Genomic DNA, 17,038 nt, shown 5'->3' on the forward strand with positions numbered 1-17,038 from the left:
TTCTCTCAGAGCTGAAGAGGAGGTGGGGACAATCCTAAATATCGAGGCTGCTGAGACTTGTTGGTTGCAATTTGCAAATGAGAACCTGGATGGGAGACATTCCCTTCCTGGGTGATGATGGGGAAGAAAGGTGTAGGAACGGTTTCAACTGGGAAATATGTGATAAGAATGTCCCTAATGGTTTTCATTTCCTGTTCGGTGTTCAATTCTTCCTTGAGTCAAAGGAAAAACCCGAAAGAAATAGAGTGAAGGATAGAGTGAAGGCTCGGTGGATAGGTTAGATAATCGGCATGGCAGTTAGTGTCCCGAGCAGCTTGGGCTCTGATCCACCCAGAGATCTAAACTTTCAGTGACCCGACAAACACCGCTGGGAAGCCTGGGAGCAGTGTGGCAGAGACTAGGCAGGGTCTCAGAGCATCCAGGAGGATGAAGTCAAACCGGATATGAAGGGCGGCAGCTTCGGTTAGAGGAGCGGAAAAGGATGTGGGGCAGGTTTGCGGGCAAGAATTGAGGACCAGAAAAGATGAATGGAGCGCGAAGAAAATGAAATGGCTAATGGCGATTACGGTCAATTGAAAGGTTTTGTGCAAATAAAACACTGACATCGGATTGAAATAAAACAACAAATTTGGAGAAAAGAGCAAGAACATCTGACAAAAGACTCAGATTAGGAGAGGACTAAGCACCCGCCTATCTAGAAACCCAAGACGTGTCAGGGGCAGAAGGCGGGGGTTAAAGTGAAGGGCTGGACTAAATGACTGCCGAGTGGACCTTCAAAGGGGGGCTTTTCAGTGTTTAGATGGTTTCAGATCCGCCTGTGCTGGCGTGGAAGACGATGGAGATTTAAGACTCGGGATATCTGTGGCTTCTGATCTCTAATATCAGAGTTAGTTCTTGCTTTAGCAGCTACTTAAGCTCCCGGACCTCCGTTCCAGTAGCTGTGAAACGGGTCAACAACAGCTGTGTGGGTTGTGTTTGTAGGCTATGCATTAGCGTCCTTCGTCACTACAAAGCGCTGCCCAGCTCCCTCCCTCCCTCCCGCTTCCGGAGGCAGCCCCGCTGCGACTGCTTCTGCCAGGCCAGGGCTCACCCTTGCAGTGACTCGGACCCCCTGGTGGTGGCAGCTCTCCGTGCTGATCGCCCCTCGGGGCCGGGCCTTTGCCTTAGAGAACTTCTTAAACACGGCGTGCCGGACCGACCGAATACTGCGGTGTGGCCCAGCGAGGGCACGGCGGAGCCGGGCTGCTCCTTCCTTCCAGAAGGCCGTTCCTCGCTTGACTGGGTCCAAGATGCAGGGCACTCGTGCACGCGGCTTGCTTTTACATGGATGCTCAACTTCTGCATGTTTTTTAATCTGCAGGAAAAGACCCAAAGGGGGGGGGGGGGGGCTCTCAGCTGAAAATTCAGCGATCATCCAAAGTCGCTTCGTGTTGAACGCGACTTCTCGGGATTCTGCAGACGCACGGCCAGATTCTGGGGACCCTGGCAGACCTTGGTCACGCCTGACTGTCGTGGGTGCCAGTAAGTGTTCATTGATTGACCCCTTCAGAGCCTGGCTTTAAGGCGGTGACAGGAAATCGGCTGGAGGTCCAGGGGGTTCTTCATAAAGCGTCTGCGTCTGTTCAGGAGCGAACCTGAGCACGACTGTGCGTCTTCCTGCGTCTCAGCAGAGGTGCTGTGGCGCCAGCGGCGTGCCACGGGGCTCACGGGCAGGTCAGGGAGCCAGTGACGGTCTGCGCCCTTTGAGTGGGCGGGGAGATTCCTGGGCTGCTGCAGTTGGAAGCCAGGACCGGCCCCACAGGCTGCGTCGAGCCCCGAGGACTCGGCTCAGTTCCCCAGGCACGCAGCAGGGTCTCTAGTCAGAGGACACGCGGGCTTTCTAGTGAGCGAGCTTCGCTATGGGAGTGCCCGATGTTAGAATCCCCGCGGGCTAACCACGCCCTTCCTGTTCCTAGTGGACTCGCAGGGGCCAGGAAGTCGTGTGCGCCCTTGGGGTGTTCGAGGGATCGGCTCCCTTTCCTCTCTCCTTGGCCGAAGGGCGTTTGTCTCAGGCCGCGCCAGCTGGAGGAGTGGGCGTTCCTAAAGTGGATTGGATGGCGTTTCTACTGGGCAGTCAGCTTGCTCCTTTCTGCACATCCGCTGCCCTCTGGGGACGCGTACACAGAGCCACTACTTGTGGAGTCCCAGGGAAGAGCGGACAGCTGACTTGGGTGGAGCTGCTCTGATCGCTGGGGAAGAAAGGAAGCCCCAAATGGGCAGCCCTAGTAAAGACGGACACTGTCCGGGTCTGGGGGGGGGCACAGGCGCTTTTTTCCAAGCCTCAGCTTTTGTTATATTAGCAATGCAGGCATCTGTCAGTGCTACCCTCCCCCAAAGCAGCTTCTCTGCTTCCTGTTTCCACAATGCACGGGTGCCACACCCGACATCAAAACATGGCGGAATGGACTGGATCGGAGGGCGACGATGGGAAAAATGAAGGCGCTTTTCAAAACCCGTCATTTGTTCTATGCAGAATGCGTTACCGGCTGGCGGCCTCCCTTTTGTGGAGGTCACAGTGCCGAGGAATCATGGCATCCCCTGAAGCTCTAGATCTGGGGTCTCTTTTTCCTTGCGGAGGTTGAGCTGGGTATCGGCACAGACGAGACTAAGCGTGTTACGTTTCCTTATGCTATGCACTAGCTAACATCTACGAATGTTTCCATGCAGGCAATGAATTTGGCCATCCAGAATGGTTAGACTTCCCAAGAAAAGGAAATAATGAGAGTTACCATTATGCTCGGCGGCAGTTTCATTTGACTGATGATGAACTCCTCCGCTACAAATTCCTCAACGACTTTGACCGAGATATGAATAAATTAGAAGAAAGGTGCGGCTGGCTCGCAGCACCTCAGGTAAGCCCCGTGCTGAACACGCTCTGCGCTTGTCACCGGTGGGCCACTTGGAATGAGGTTCTTTTTAAATCTGTGCACTGATCTTTTGAAGAGCGCTTCAGTGTGCCTTGTATACTGTCAGTACCTGAACCAGTTTGTCTCTCCTGAAAGTCAACTTGAATCCCAAGATTTTTAAAAATTAAATAACTGTACTTAAAACTAGTTTTAAGAAACAAAACTTTACATAAAGCTCATTTAGAAATTATTGAGAAAATACCTTATTTTGCTTTTGCTGTTTCTACATAAAGAACTATATTGCCGTTAAGAACCTGGTGGCCTCCCTCTTCTGTGTGCCTCGCCTTTCTCCTGGCTGCCAGGTTATCCATCTGTTGATGGCCACATGCCTGAACTCCTTTGTACTGTTCATGAAGCCTACTCGTGATTGGACCGAGATGGCCAATTTTCAGTAGCTTGAACAAATACAATCAGTGCGTGGACTTTTTTCCCAGTGAAGTTTGAGAGGTCGCCTTTCCTTGAAAAGCCCAGTTTGAGATTGCGGGTTTGCACTTCAGGGTGTCTTTCAGAGTGGGCTAACGCTTTCAACAGCGTGGCTCACACACCCTCTGATGCAGTTTTCCACAGAAATGATGAAGTGACGCAACCGCTGAACGCCAAAACCCGGAGTGTTTCCTCTGAGCCTTAGGCAATTCGAAACTCCAAAATAGGGCTTTGATCATGGAGGGAGGAAAGCCAGAAAAATGTTCTATGACAGTCGGAGTTTGAGTTTTCGTGTTCTTCCTTTTCAAGTTTGCAATAGATAATGTGTGGCTTTGGAGCGTAGAAGGCTTGTTCTGACCTTTCCTGGGTCACGAAAAGGAATCGTCATTTCGAGTTCTGGGATGAAAATCCCAAGATTTAGGGCAGACGTTAAAAAAGCACGCTCTCTCCCTCTCTGCATGTGTGCATGTAATGCCCGTCCTTCGACGGGACCATAACATGCATGCGTAGCAGACAACGGCGCCGACTTCTGTTTCTTGAACGTCTGAATCTTCCTCTAACACGCTGGCAAGACGGCCGTCGTTGATATCCACGTCAAACGTGTAGCCTTTGTAGAAGGGAAATCCCGTAAGTGCTCCTTGCATTTCGGTGACGGGAAGGCTGCCGTGCGTGGAAAGAGTCACGCTGCCCTCGTCTCCAAGGGATCCGTGATGGAATTGTAATATGTGTTTCATTTCTTGCAGGCCTTCGTGAGCGAGAAACATGAAGGAAATAAAGTCATCGCTTTTGAGCGAGCGGATCTCCTTTTTCTCTTCAATTTCCACCCGGAAAAGAGCTTTACTGATTACCGCGTGGGAACGCCTTCGCCAGGGAAATATCCTTTCTCGGAGATAACGCATGTTCCTATCAGTTAGATTTGCTGATAGTCTTTGGGATGAATGTGGGTCCTCCAGAGGTAAGAAAAGGCCCTCGACAGGCCTCGAGCCGGACTCTTTGGGTTCTTGTCCCCCTCCTAAATGTAGAGCCTTCGGCAGGGCTCCGGCCTTCCCTGATTCTTAGATTCTCCATTTGCAGAACCAGGTGAGGCTGGACGGCCCCCGAGGCTGCTGCTCTTGATGGCCGTTTTCAGTCAGCCACTGAGTCGCCCGTCTCTGCGGACGTCTCACTCTACCATTGGCAAAAGCGTCTCCAAGTCCACTGAGTGGCTTCCCCCCCCCCCCCCCCCTTGTATGGAGCAGGGCAGGAATCGATGGCGACGTCGTCCCGGCTCTGTGATCCTTCTCGGCCTCCCTCCCGAGTGGCAAAGCCAGGAAGAGCCGGCAGAAAGCGTGCTCGTGTTCGGTCTCTGCAGCCGGCTCCAGAGGCTCTCCCTCACGTGCTGGCACAGCGGAGAGCGGCGCAGCGCGGCTGCACAGGACCAGGCCTCCGGTCGCGCTTTCAGAAGGCCCCTGCGCGATTCTTCTGGGCTTGCCGTCATCTCCCGCAGCTCGCCCGTGGCCTCCTTCTCTCTTCACGTCCCCCTTCTGTGGTACGTACGGAGGCCCTGCTACTCTTCTTCCTGCCAAGGGGGCCCCTTGGAGGAAAGCGTCGCAGCGCCCAGGCCGATCCTGGAGCCAACGTCGCCTTCCCTCTCGTGGCGTCATGGACCTGCTCAGCTGCTCCCTTCACAACTGTCTGTGTTCACGGGTACCTTTTAAGGGCTCGAAGCGGATTTGAGCCCCCGGACGCCTTCCTGCTCCCCACCATTGACTCCTCATTCTCCTTCAGGAAGTCGTTAGGCTTGAGCCCGGCCGGAGCCAAAGGCAGGCCGCGGCTCTGGAGGGCCAGTTCCTGCCTGTCTCTTGCAATCCACGCTTCGCGCACGGAGGGGAGACAGAGCTCATTTCATCCTGTCCCGAACAGAGACCTGAATGTAGTATCGTGCCCCTGCTTGGCCCGCAGCGCAGGAGCACCCTGCCGGATGGAGAGATGCTCTGCCCAGGCGCATCGTGCCCGGACGGTCTCCGAGATGCCACGCCCCGTCCCTTGGCCACTAGGAGATGAGGGCGCTCTGGGCCTGCCCCACCCCCCTGCATTGGCCCCAAGCAAAGCTTGTACTGAAAGGACTATCTGTCTGACCCTGGTCCTTATCCAGAGCCCTTCTCTGGCTCATGCTACCGACGAAGACACGGAGGCTGGCGAGACAGCCAGTGTCTGAGGTCAGATTTGCACTCAAGTCTTTCTAGCATCAGTTCTGACTAGGCTGTGTCTACTCTCGCAGTACTGAACGTTGGAGCGCTATCGGCGTCTTCCAGTGGAGAGGGCTTGCAGGTAGGGCTGCCAGTCTGGGGGTTATTACGTTTATCCAGGCATATATAAGAGCCTTGAGCGAGGAATGTGAGGAAACGTGGAAGTAAAAGTGGGGAGACGTGGTTGGGTGGGGGCTGCCAGAGGAAGAACCAGCGACTCCAAAGAGCAGCTGGCGAGTGATCCGAGATGAGAAGTTGTCTGTGCCGGCCCCTCATTTGAGAAATTGACATGGAGGCCCCTGTTTGGTGAGCGGATTTGCCCGAACCAAACCGTCAGGAGTCATGGAGGATATTTCCAAATGGATAAGAAGGAAGTGAACGACTTAACCTATTGGTTCTGCTAATATTTGGGTTATCAGAAGGGTTCATAATATCTGTGCTACAAGAAGAGTAGGGCTGGTTCCCTTTAAGAAGAGAAGCGTGGGCGTTAACATAGTATACAGTTTTATTCTGTCCCAATGGTATCATAATATTCTCTCATTCTAGTTTTAAAAGTCCAGCCATCCTACATGCTTGACATTGAGTGATTTAGGCAAACGTTTTTACATCATTAAGACATAGTTTTATTCCTTCCCTAATTTCCTCATTCCCATTTTAAAATACTAGAGTTTTAGGAGACCTAAATGACATGAGTATGGAATGAGTTTTACAAGATTGGTTAGTCTTATTCTACTACTATAATAAATCTGACTTCAATCCCTCTGGCAGATTTTTGTGTATCTATCAGATATACCATCAGACTATTTTAAATCTTTGGATTTAAATTTAGATACTTTTGAGAATTATAATTTAAGATTTTTGCCCATAATTAGCTACTTACATGAATGAATCGAGCTAGATATGAACAAGAATCTTAAATTAGAATTCCCAATATTATCTAAATTTAACTCTAAAGATTTAAGATGTATAGGAGAAGAAGGGTAAAAAAATCAGTAGAGCTGAAGGAGAAGGAACTATGCAAGTATACCATGTGGAATCCACCATAGGTTAGAATGGATAAAAAGAAAGCTTGCCTACTTAAGAATTGGGTTTAGGGTCACTTTTGTTTCTTTTAAGGACAGCAAATAATGGCATTGTGAGGGTATGAACTTCTGTCTTCTTTATTTAAAAAATGAAGTGGCTGAGACATTAAAATGATGATACATGGATTAAAAAAATTCTTAAAAATGGTAAAGATTACTCAAAACTGAAAAATATTAAGTTTTCCAAGTTTTGAGAAAATTAATGCTCAGACTTTGTATAGTCATTAACAGATCTGAGCAAAAGCCATTGATAAACTTAATCTTCTTGAGTGGTCTTTTGTTACTGTGTGGAGTGAAATTCTGGGGAGGCTTGTACCCCCAAAATCACTCTAATGAGCAGGCAGGAAACTTGATGCTCGCAGAGTACATGTGGCTTTATTTGGAGGTGTGGGGTGTGGGGCATAGAGTAAAGAACACTGTCTGGGCCTAAACATCACCCTCACGGGTATAAAAATAATAATGAAAACTGTAAAAATAATAAAGCAATAAATTGATTATTGATTTATAAACTGATTTAGATACTCTGCTTGCTGTGCTTACAAAGTGTCTTCAGTTTATATCAATGAAGTAAAGCTCATAAGTGAACTTCTCTTCAGGGCCAGATGCAAGGATGCTAAAGAGACTCTTATTATATAAAAATAAAATAGTTATTGAAAATATAAGGATAAAAAAGGATTTCTAACTCCACCCAAATAAAACCCCTCGGTTCCACAAGGAACCTCTTACCGCTTCTCATGTTTCCACAGGCTCCACTGATCCTTCCTGATCTGACTAATCTAAAATTTTACTATTCTAAATAAACTAACACTATTATCCTTATCATTCTTAACTTCATTTCCAAGTCATAAAAGTAACAAAGGCTAGCTGGTTGAGCCTCAGCCAGAACCAAGTTAGGACTCTGAGCCTTGGCAGACTCAGAGTTCAAACCAAAGGCCAGGTTTTTCTTTGGTCTTCTCAGAGTTAAGACAGTCTATAAAAACAGCAATAGTGTTTCCCAAGTTGATAAAGGAAAACACTTAGCTCCTTCAGGCCTTTCCCTCCTTTCCTTCTACTTCAGACAGACAGAGACAGAGACAGAGACAGAGACAGAGACAGAGACAGAGACAGAGAGAGAACGTTACCCGCTCCCAAAACTGAGAGAGTCTGACTTTGCCAACTGTCACACCCAGAGGGCCTCTGTCACAGGAAAACCATTAGATTTGAAACCGATCCTCGGCCTCAGCTCTGTTTGAAACGCTTTCTCAAGCCAGCTTCTCTACTTCCTTGTTATCATCCTTACCCAGGGTGAGGGGGCAAGGGCAGAGGGGAGGCAACACTGCCTAGGTAGGAGCAGTATGCTCACGAGGTGGGGGCCAGGGCATAGCCAGGATCCTGACAAGGTGGGGGGATAGGGAGAGAGATTGTGTGTGTGGCTCCACAGTGGGGATCTCAGAGACAGGAGGCATTGCTGCCTAGGTTGGCTGAGATTTCATAGGGACCCCACACAGCGCTCTCTCTACTTTCCCATCGTGTGTATCTTATTCTACCTTCCTTCTTCTGCCCTCCTTACTCTTCCCACCACTTCAGGTTTGCACTGTTTTAGTGGACACTCTTGGACACGTTTCTCAGGCTATGGCGTTGCTACGTTGGGCACTTAGGCTGAGCCGAGATTATGACTTGTGAGTGGTGAGATTTCTCTCCTAGGATCACCTCTAAACTTCTTCCCGTAGGATATATACATGCAGATATGCACGAACTGCTTAGGGGGGGCGTTTCTTTTATTCTTCAAGAAGAAGAGCTTGATATCTTTTAGGGGAGGGCTCCTAGCTTCACTATTTTTCTATAGGAAGTTGCCAGGCTATGATGACTAATACTGATCAATCTATATTGGGGAATAATGCACAACATTTTATTCCACACATTACCAAATACTTTATCAGAGAAGAAAGAAAAATGATCACAGAGTCACCATTTGAATGGACAAGGAAAATGCTTTGAATTTATGAAGCAGTGAAATTCCTTCTTTGGTTTGTATAAATTTTTTAAGATTATTCCCTTCAATTGAGATGTATCTAAAATACTTAACTTCTTAAGTTATCATCGTCTAGGAAAGTTCTTGCTTAGCTATAGCATGAAAGTGCTTGGATATTGCATTGATTTTTCAATTAAGAGGAGAGAAGATATTCTGAAAAGCACAAACTACACGTCATAGATTGAGTGAGAAGTTATAATTATAACCGAAAACGAACTCCAGAGAACAGTATGAGAAAAAAGGAAAAGAAAGAATACCAAATTTGGATCTGACACTTATTTAAAGGTTAATGGAAAGATTTTTAAACATGAAAGAAATGAAGACCAAGGAACTGAATTAGTAGAAAAATATGAAAGGTGCAGGGGGACTCACCCAGAACACTGAGAATTCCCTAGGTGCTGTGTGCTAGTTTTTGATAGATTCATATCGCAATTGGCCTTGAAAAAGCTGAAGTTGCAATCCATTTGACTTTAAAACATATACATGTTAAAAATGTGCCATTAATGGTGTTTAGAATCTTATCAGCAAAAAGGCAACCAGAAATGAAATGGAAACAAGGATGCCAAAGGAGGAGTTGGCCAAGGCAAATATGCAACTAAAAATACAATAGGAAAGAAATAGAATAGGTCCTGTGAACCCAAGGTTTTTCTGATCCTGCTTAGTTGTCTTGGCTTGGGCTCTGCAAAGCTTTTCTAATAGTGATCATTTATTCTTTTTAGACTTTTAACACTTTTCTGTTTTTTCTTTTCTTTTTTATTGTATTTTCTTTTTTACTTAGATGTATGCACTTAGCAGTTATTTATATGAATTAGGGCTCAAATAATGCTTTACCAGAAACTAAATCTAATTGAATTCACTAAGAATATGTAGGTAATATTGTGAAAGGGGAAAAATATTCATGGTTGAAATTGTGATTCCAGAAGAAGTATATAATGTTTTTTTTTTCTTTGATGGAGTTATTTTGACCTCCTTTGAAGACTAGGCAGAAAAATGAGATATTTTTAAGAATTCTATATAAATCATGCTTTTTAAAATTTAGAAATTACTTTATCAAATTAGCAATTTAATTGTTTGGATCCGGTGTCTTAGAATTCTTTTGGATGTGTGTGCATCAACAAAATTAAGTAAAATGGTAAAAGAAAAAAAAGTAAATCTTTGATAATATTTGAGAAACCACAAGTCAAATGGTTTATATTGGGGCAGTTAAAATCTCATAACCATCTGTTCAAACAAAAATTCAAATAGTCAAAAATATTGATTAAAACTTTTGTTAGCGCTTTTTCAAAACAAAGCCACATTGCAAACCTGTTGTCATTTGTAAATTGTTATAATTTTAGTGACATTTTTACTTTAACATGCCTAATAGTTAACTAATCATTTATACAAAAGAACACTGTCATCTATTAATGACTGTGATATATAATTACAGTATCTTCGTTGGTTTCATTAGTTCATGCTTGTTCAAAAATATTCTAATCATGACATCTAATAGGAATCAGGGTTTATTTCAGTCTCAAATCAAAGTTCATATTCTAAACCCTTTGCAAATGAAATAAGGTCCTCCTTGACTATAATGGAAATATACTTTTGTTCTGTCTTTAATTAAAACGTGTAGTTGTCATTTAAAATTTTAATGAAGACAGCATTCATAAACAGTTCTCATTTAGCACTTAAATAAAGATGCAGATTTCTTTTTAAAAAAGTTTTTATGTAAACTACACATTTTAAAATGATACATTTTTCTTAAGGACATTTGAATTAATGGCATTTTTAAAAATACATTTTTTCATCCATAGTATAAGATTTAAATTAAATAATTTTCATGTTTCTCCATAAATGTTCCTCATCTATACTGTAAGAAATGGGATTTTTTAATGGCTGGATTAACAAATAAACTTAATTAATCTTACTAAAATTAATTTAGTCATAAACATCACATTACTATAAATAGTTTTTTAAAGAACCATTAAATATGTCAAAGCTTTAGGCAGCATTGCTGAATTATTAAATTTAATGTATACTGTAGAACATAGAAGCAAAGAGTGAAATGCCTAAGGGACACATTCCCCTACATTCATAAAATATACAACAACTTATCAACAGTCTTTGCTAGTGCTAGGTTTGGAAAGAGACCAGAGAGAGCAACTAAAAGTCATTGTTTATGCTCCTCTCTGTGGTTCATGACAATAAACAGGGGTAATTTAGACATATTTATAAAATAAAGGGAAAAATCTTCATGAGATGGTGTAGAACTATAACAATGTATTCTCATTGGTAATAAATAAAATACCAAGTTAGGTAACATAAAAATGAAAAGCTTCTGTTAGACTGTACTCTCTCCAAAGTTCCTATTGTGTTTTTCTTTTTAAAAAAATTCAATTAAAAACATTCAGATCTATATTTTCTCTCTCCTATTTCCCCCACCATTTAAAAAGCAAGAAAAACAAAAGCTGTTACGATTATGTACATTTAGACAAAACAAATTCTCATATTGGGTATATCCAGTTGAACTGCAAATTCATCATATCTGTCTGGGAATGGGTAGCATGTTTCATCATGAGTCCTCTGGAACTTTGATTGCTGAATGTATTGATCAGTATTTCTAAGTCTTTCAAAATTGTTTTTCTTTACATTATTATTCTTATTTTCTAAATTGTTCTCCTGGTTCTTTTCACTTCACTTTGCATCAGTTCATACAAGTCTTCCTGGTCTTTTTCTGAAACCAACCCCTTCATCATTTCTTGCGAACAATAGTATTCCATTTCATTCATATACTCTAACTTTTTCAGTCGTTCCTTAATTAATGGGTTACTCTCTGAGCTTCCAATTATTTGCCACCACAAAAAGAGCATCTCTTTTCTGACTTTTATACATTATTACATAGAGAATATATTGAAGTCATTGAAATATTTTACTTAACAATATTCTTTGCATTTGTTCTGTATTCATTTCTGTATTCATTTTTCTTCTAAGGTTTCTTTCATCCTAACAAATTACCGCAGTCATATAAATATATAAGTAAAATACATTAAGGATTCATCCCTAAGTCAGAGACTTTACTGAACTACATCAGTTTCCAGGTGCACACTCTACCTTTTGGAAGAGGTCCAGGTATCCTTGTCTTTCAGTCAGAGTTTTTAACCTTTTACTTTTTTATTTTAATTTAGCTATCTCTTTTTCTCATTAAGCCTCCCACAAGACCTCTTTCCCTTACCCTCCCAACTGAGGATCTTGCTTCATATATTACTGAAAAAAAAATGAAGCCATTTGCTGAAAGCTCTCTTTTCTTTCATCTCACATTTCCTCCTTTACTGTAATTTCTGATGAAGAGTTAGACCTTCTTGCTAAAAGTAATCTCTCTACATGCAACCTTAATCCCAGTCCTCCCAAATAAAATTTCCCCCCGTAGCATGTCACCTCCCTTCACTAAATTTCAATCTCTTCCTTATATACAGATTCTTTCCCAGGGGAAACAGATGGTCAGTGGTGTCACATGCTGAAGAGTGGTTGTAGCTCTCTCAGAGGGGAGAGAAGCTTCAAGGTAGGAAGATAGAGACAGGATAGAAGTTTTAGATACCATGAGGGGGATGACGGAGTCGAAGTAGAGATATGAGGTGGCAGGAATGAGTCTTTATTAATTATCAATGAGCCACAGCCAAGCTCTGATCAAAGGACCATTCCGAAGGCTTTTACCAGTACAATACAGGTCAGAGAGATGAACAGAGAAAGATTAAAGATGGAGCTTGGCCAGAGGCCAAGCTCCTGCAAGGACAGCCATCAGGTAGCCTGAAAGAGAAGGAGAGAGCGAGGCGGAGCTTGCTGGGCTACTTATACACTTTGCTACGTAGTACATAGGGATGACCCTAGGGATGTCATTGGTTAATGACAAGGCGTAGGTGTGGTTTCTCTTAACCAGGCGAGAACAAAGAAACCTGTTTTCCTGCCTAACCTGGGAGAAACTGGGGTCAAGGGTCAGAGGCCTTCCCAGCCATGTGCAATACTGAGCATGCTCAAGACTGAGCATGCTCTCTTTTAAGGCCATCTGCACATACCAACTGTTCCCCTTGCCCATAGCTAGGGTGGACTGCTACAGTGGTCAAGAAGGATTAAAGTTGAGAAACAGGCATTAGATATATTGATTAAGACATTATTAGCAACTTTGGTAAGAGGTGTTTCAGTTGAATGATGAGGTAAGAAGCCAGATAAAAGATGGAGAGGCTTTTTCCACAAAGTTTAACTGCTAGGATCTGATGAGAGTTGTTAAAGATGGGGGGTGGGGGAGGAGAATATTAAACGTGTTCTCCAGGTTTTTATGACTGCTTACTCTTGATTCCTCCCACCTCTCTGACCAGTCTTTCTGAGTTTTATTTGCTAGATCTTCATTTATGTCTTAGAATAAACTGTGTGTCCACTTAGGTTCTGTCCTGAATTCTCCTTTTCTTTCCTTATATTATCTGACTTGGTATTCTCATCAGTTCTCATGGGTTCATTTATTCTCTCTATTCTGGGTTTGAGATTTTTTTATGTTCAGCCCTAATTAACTTTTTTCTTGTATTCATGATTAGAGTAATTAGAAGAATTATTCACAGGTAGAGGTTGAGGTACTAAGTCATTTAAGATGATATGCAAAAAAAGAAAAGGGGGGAATAGAAGATGGCACCAAGAGAAACTTGAAAGAATGAGAAAAATAGGATAATCTGTACCACATAAAGAGGCACATAGGAGGGAGAGGGGAAGAATCCTATTAGAAGAAGGAAAGGAAGAGTTCTAATAGGTAATGCTTAAACCTTACTCTCAGTGGAATTAACTCTGAGGAAAAGGCATCTAGATCCATTGGGATATTGAAATCTATCTTGCCCTACATGAAAGTTGGGAGACAAAAACCAAGGTGGGGAATGGGATAGGGAGTACAAAAAAGGAGGGAAAGATGGGGGGAGGGAATTTAATAGACCCTAAAGAAAAATAAGAGGGGAATAAGAAGGGAGGAGTCGGAAAGGGAAGTAAAACAAGGGTGGGGATTAGAGGGACTGATTAAAAGCAAACCACTGGCATAGAAGGAGATAACAAAAGAAGAAAGGGCTGGACTAGGAGAGAAAATAAAAATGATGGGGTATACATGGGTGGTAATCATAGTTCTGAATGGGTTTGGGGTAAACTCACCCATAAAATGGAAGCAAATAGAGTGGATTAGAAACCAAAATCCAACCAAATGTTGTCTACAAGAAACTTACATGTGACAGGTAGACACACACAGGGTAAAGGTAAAAGGCTGGAGCACAATCTATTGGGCATCAACTGAAAAAGAAGGCAGGAGTGGCAATCATGATATCTGACAAAGCTAAAGTAAAAATAGATCTGATTTAAAAAGATAGGGAAGGTAATGACATTCTGATAAACGGCAGGATAGACAATAAAGAAAATCAATACTCAACATGTGTGTACCAAATGGTATAGCACCCAAATTTTTATAGCAGAAACTATTGGATTCTTTGATGGCTTGTTCAGTTTCGTTTTCTGATATGGGATTATCTAAGTACTCTATTTCTCCTTTTGTTAATCTAGGCAATTCATATTTTTGTCAATATTCCTCCATGACACCTAGAGTGCCATATTTATCACCATATAATTGGGCCATGTTGTGGAGGTGTGCTTGTGGGTCCACATGGGGAGCTAGGAAGGTCCTCATCGGTCCTCTAAAGCAACCCTACGATTGTACAAATGAGCAGACTGAGTCCCACAAACGTTATTCCTTGGACACGGCGGCCTGGGAAAGCCACGATTCACTCCCACTCCTCGCCTCCAGATGCTGTGTGCGCTTGTTTAGTCCTGTCGTTCCACTTAAGCTAGAAACACGCCTGTGAGAGGTGCTCTAAGGACGTGTCCTTCGATGCCTGTTGCTCAGGTGTGTGTGTAACAGGTAGCCGTTGAATTCTTTGGAAATCGAGTAAAACAGGCTCTCAGATAGGCCGACAAGTGGAGGGATAGGAGGCCCTCGAGGCAAGGCAGTTTGGGTTTTGTCTTGGTATCTTCCCGTCCTGTGTGGAGTGCACGTCATCCTTAAAATGGCGAGTGGCCTTACTGTAGCGGCCAGATGTTACGGGCAGTTACTTCATCTTCTCCCATCAGCCTTGTGAGCATCTTCTACAGGGCTCTGTGAGAAGGACGGTCTGTGAGGCTCAGTGACTTCCCCGGGGCCAGGCTGCTGTCGCAGAGGCCGTTTGCCCTCAGGTTCTTCGGGCTTCCAAATGAATGTCCGGCACGCCTGGCTGCCCCTGAGAGATGGAGGTGACACCGAGTAGAGGGTGGCCGGGGAGGGCATTCATGTTACTATGAATTCCTTAATACAGTCTACATTCAAAATTGTCCTGGACACTGACGAGGGGAGGTACGGAGGACACCAGAGGCTGGACCATAACACCGACTTCATTTCTGAGCCCTTTGGACATCATGGCCGGCCCTGCTCTCTTTTGGTAAGTGTTCTTTTCGCAAGTGTCCGTCAGAGGGATGGCGAAGGGGCCAGCAACCACAACGAGCTGGTTTGGCATGTGACGCGTTGAAGATTTAGTCCCGGGAAGGGGTCGTATTTTCTTAGCATGCAGTATTTGGGAGTAAAGTATTAACTTGTGGACACGTCCTGCTTCGTGTGGCTGTCCTAGGGAGCCATAAACGAGTCCCTCCGTCCTTCTGACGGTCCGTCTGTTAGCTCGGAAACAACCCAGAAGGACTGGAGTCGGAGGAGCCACTTAGGAACAGGGACGAGGTTTCAGTATTTGGTCGTCACAGTCAGACCCCGGAGGACACACCACCAGAGGCTTTCTGCCAAAAGGAAAGGAAATCGGGAGTCCCTGTGGTCTTGGATCATTCAAGGTTTGTGAAACTCTGCGGCCAGCCACCAGGGCGTGAAGGAGCGTCAGCCGCAGCAAATCACAGGCAAAGGTCAGACGAAGAATCCGGGCTTCGTGAGAGGAAAACCTTCATCCAAAAGCCGTCAAAAGAAAAAAGATGTTTAACATTCAAAGCAAAACAGGGGTGCTTGGCCTGGGATTTCTCGAAAGGAAGGGTAAACTGAGTCGTCCAGAAACCCACGTTGGCCCGTGTAAGTAGCAGCTCCCTAACATTGTTTATGCTAATACCGTTTTTCTCCACAACCTGTAAAATGTGGAATTATTTGACAGCGTATGACGTGAGCCTCTGTTAAGTGTGCATAAACTTGAGTTCCCTATTCTGCTCCGCCACTTCCTCAAACGACTCTTTTTACATGTGGATAATACGTATGTCGGGTGTTCTGGGGTTGGGAAGGACGTGGATAATCATGTAAACTTCTGGGATAAAAGCCGAGAACAGCTTCACTGGCGTGTCCTTCTGCCCTCGCGTCTAAACCTCCGTGCTCTCTGCTCCTCTTCTAGCGGACAAGGTTCGTCGTTTTCGAATGAAGAGCCTAAAAGCGTCTGCTTGTCCTTGGTGACCAGACGACGGCCGCTCTCGGCTTCCGGAGGCCTTTCCTCTGTGATTAGGGACAGGGAGGCCCTTTTGTCATTCTGAAGACTTTGGTTTGTGAGTCCCCATCATTGCTGTGGGACTGAGGGCTCCCTCCGCAGCTGTGAAAGCTTCGTTCCCTTCTCACCCTCCCACCCGCTCCCCGGCCCAATTCCAGCCCAGATCACCCGTGCAGCGACCGTGAGAGACCGAGATTGGCCATGACGAATGAGGCTGAATCCTGGGAAAGTATTAGAACGTCAAGATGGCTTTGAGATGACCGTCGGACGGCCCTGCGTGGATGGCCGAGTCAGACAAAAACGAAACTCTCGATTCTCCAAGAGCCTCCAGGCGGCCACATCGTGGCCTGACAGAAACTCTGGAACTGGCGCTGCGCTCAGAGTAGAAATGGGGACGTCCAGGGAAGCGGCGGAACAAAGCCTGCAATCCCAAAACCCCGCCCGAAAGGGCTTGGGGACCGGCCGTAAAAGGATCTCCGCTGACTGCAAACTAAGCACTTCCACTCCATCTAAACACCACCGAAGCACCTGTCAGCCCCGAGAATTCCCGTCCTTAGCGCTCTCACGGACGTCCGACGCAGAGTTCTGTACTTTTGACTTGGGGTTCAGCAATACGGCCGGCTTATGCCAGCGGCTCTCCCCAAACTTCCTCCGATCTCTTTGCCTCCAACTTACTGATCCGCCAAAACTCAGCAGTTATGACGTTGGCCGGCCATGTTAGGAAACAGAAGGGATCCGGGTGGAGCCAAACCAAGGCAGAGACCCCGTGAGAGCCGAAATCTAGCGGCAGCACAAAATCTGCCTTGCCAGAAAGGTGAGCGGAAGCTCAGCGGGCCGGATCGCTTTCACTGCA

At 45.0% G+C, this 17,038-nt stretch overlaps 1 protein-coding gene across 2 annotated transcripts in view; it reads left to right on the top strand.

Annotated features, from left to right (window-relative positions):
- GBE1 (1,4-alpha-glucan branching enzyme 1) overlaps nucleotides 1–17,038 on the top strand; it is a 237,011-nt gene that overhangs the window by 210,611 nt on the left and 9,362 nt on the right. Inside the window, exons 13-15 of one of the 2 annotated variants that reach the window (XM_007500737.3) lie at nucleotides 2,707–2,891; nucleotides 4,112–4,242; nucleotides 15,042–15,159. In XM_007500737.3, the coding sequence (XP_007500799.3) occupies nucleotides 2,707–2,891; nucleotides 4,112–4,242; nucleotides 15,042–15,159 (434 nt within the window). Of the gene's footprint in view, nucleotides 1–2,706; nucleotides 2,892–4,111; nucleotides 4,243–15,041; nucleotides 15,585–17,038 lie in introns of those variants that run through there. The other variant, XM_056807229.1, reaches the window with a different exon arrangement.

This window comes from Monodelphis domestica, chromosome 8 (assembly GCF_027887165.1).
Source record: "Monodelphis domestica isolate mMonDom1 chromosome 8, mMonDom1.pri, whole genome shotgun sequence".
In the NCBI taxonomy this organism is placed as follows: Eukaryota; Metazoa; Chordata; class Mammalia; order Didelphimorphia; family Didelphidae; genus Monodelphis; species Monodelphis domestica.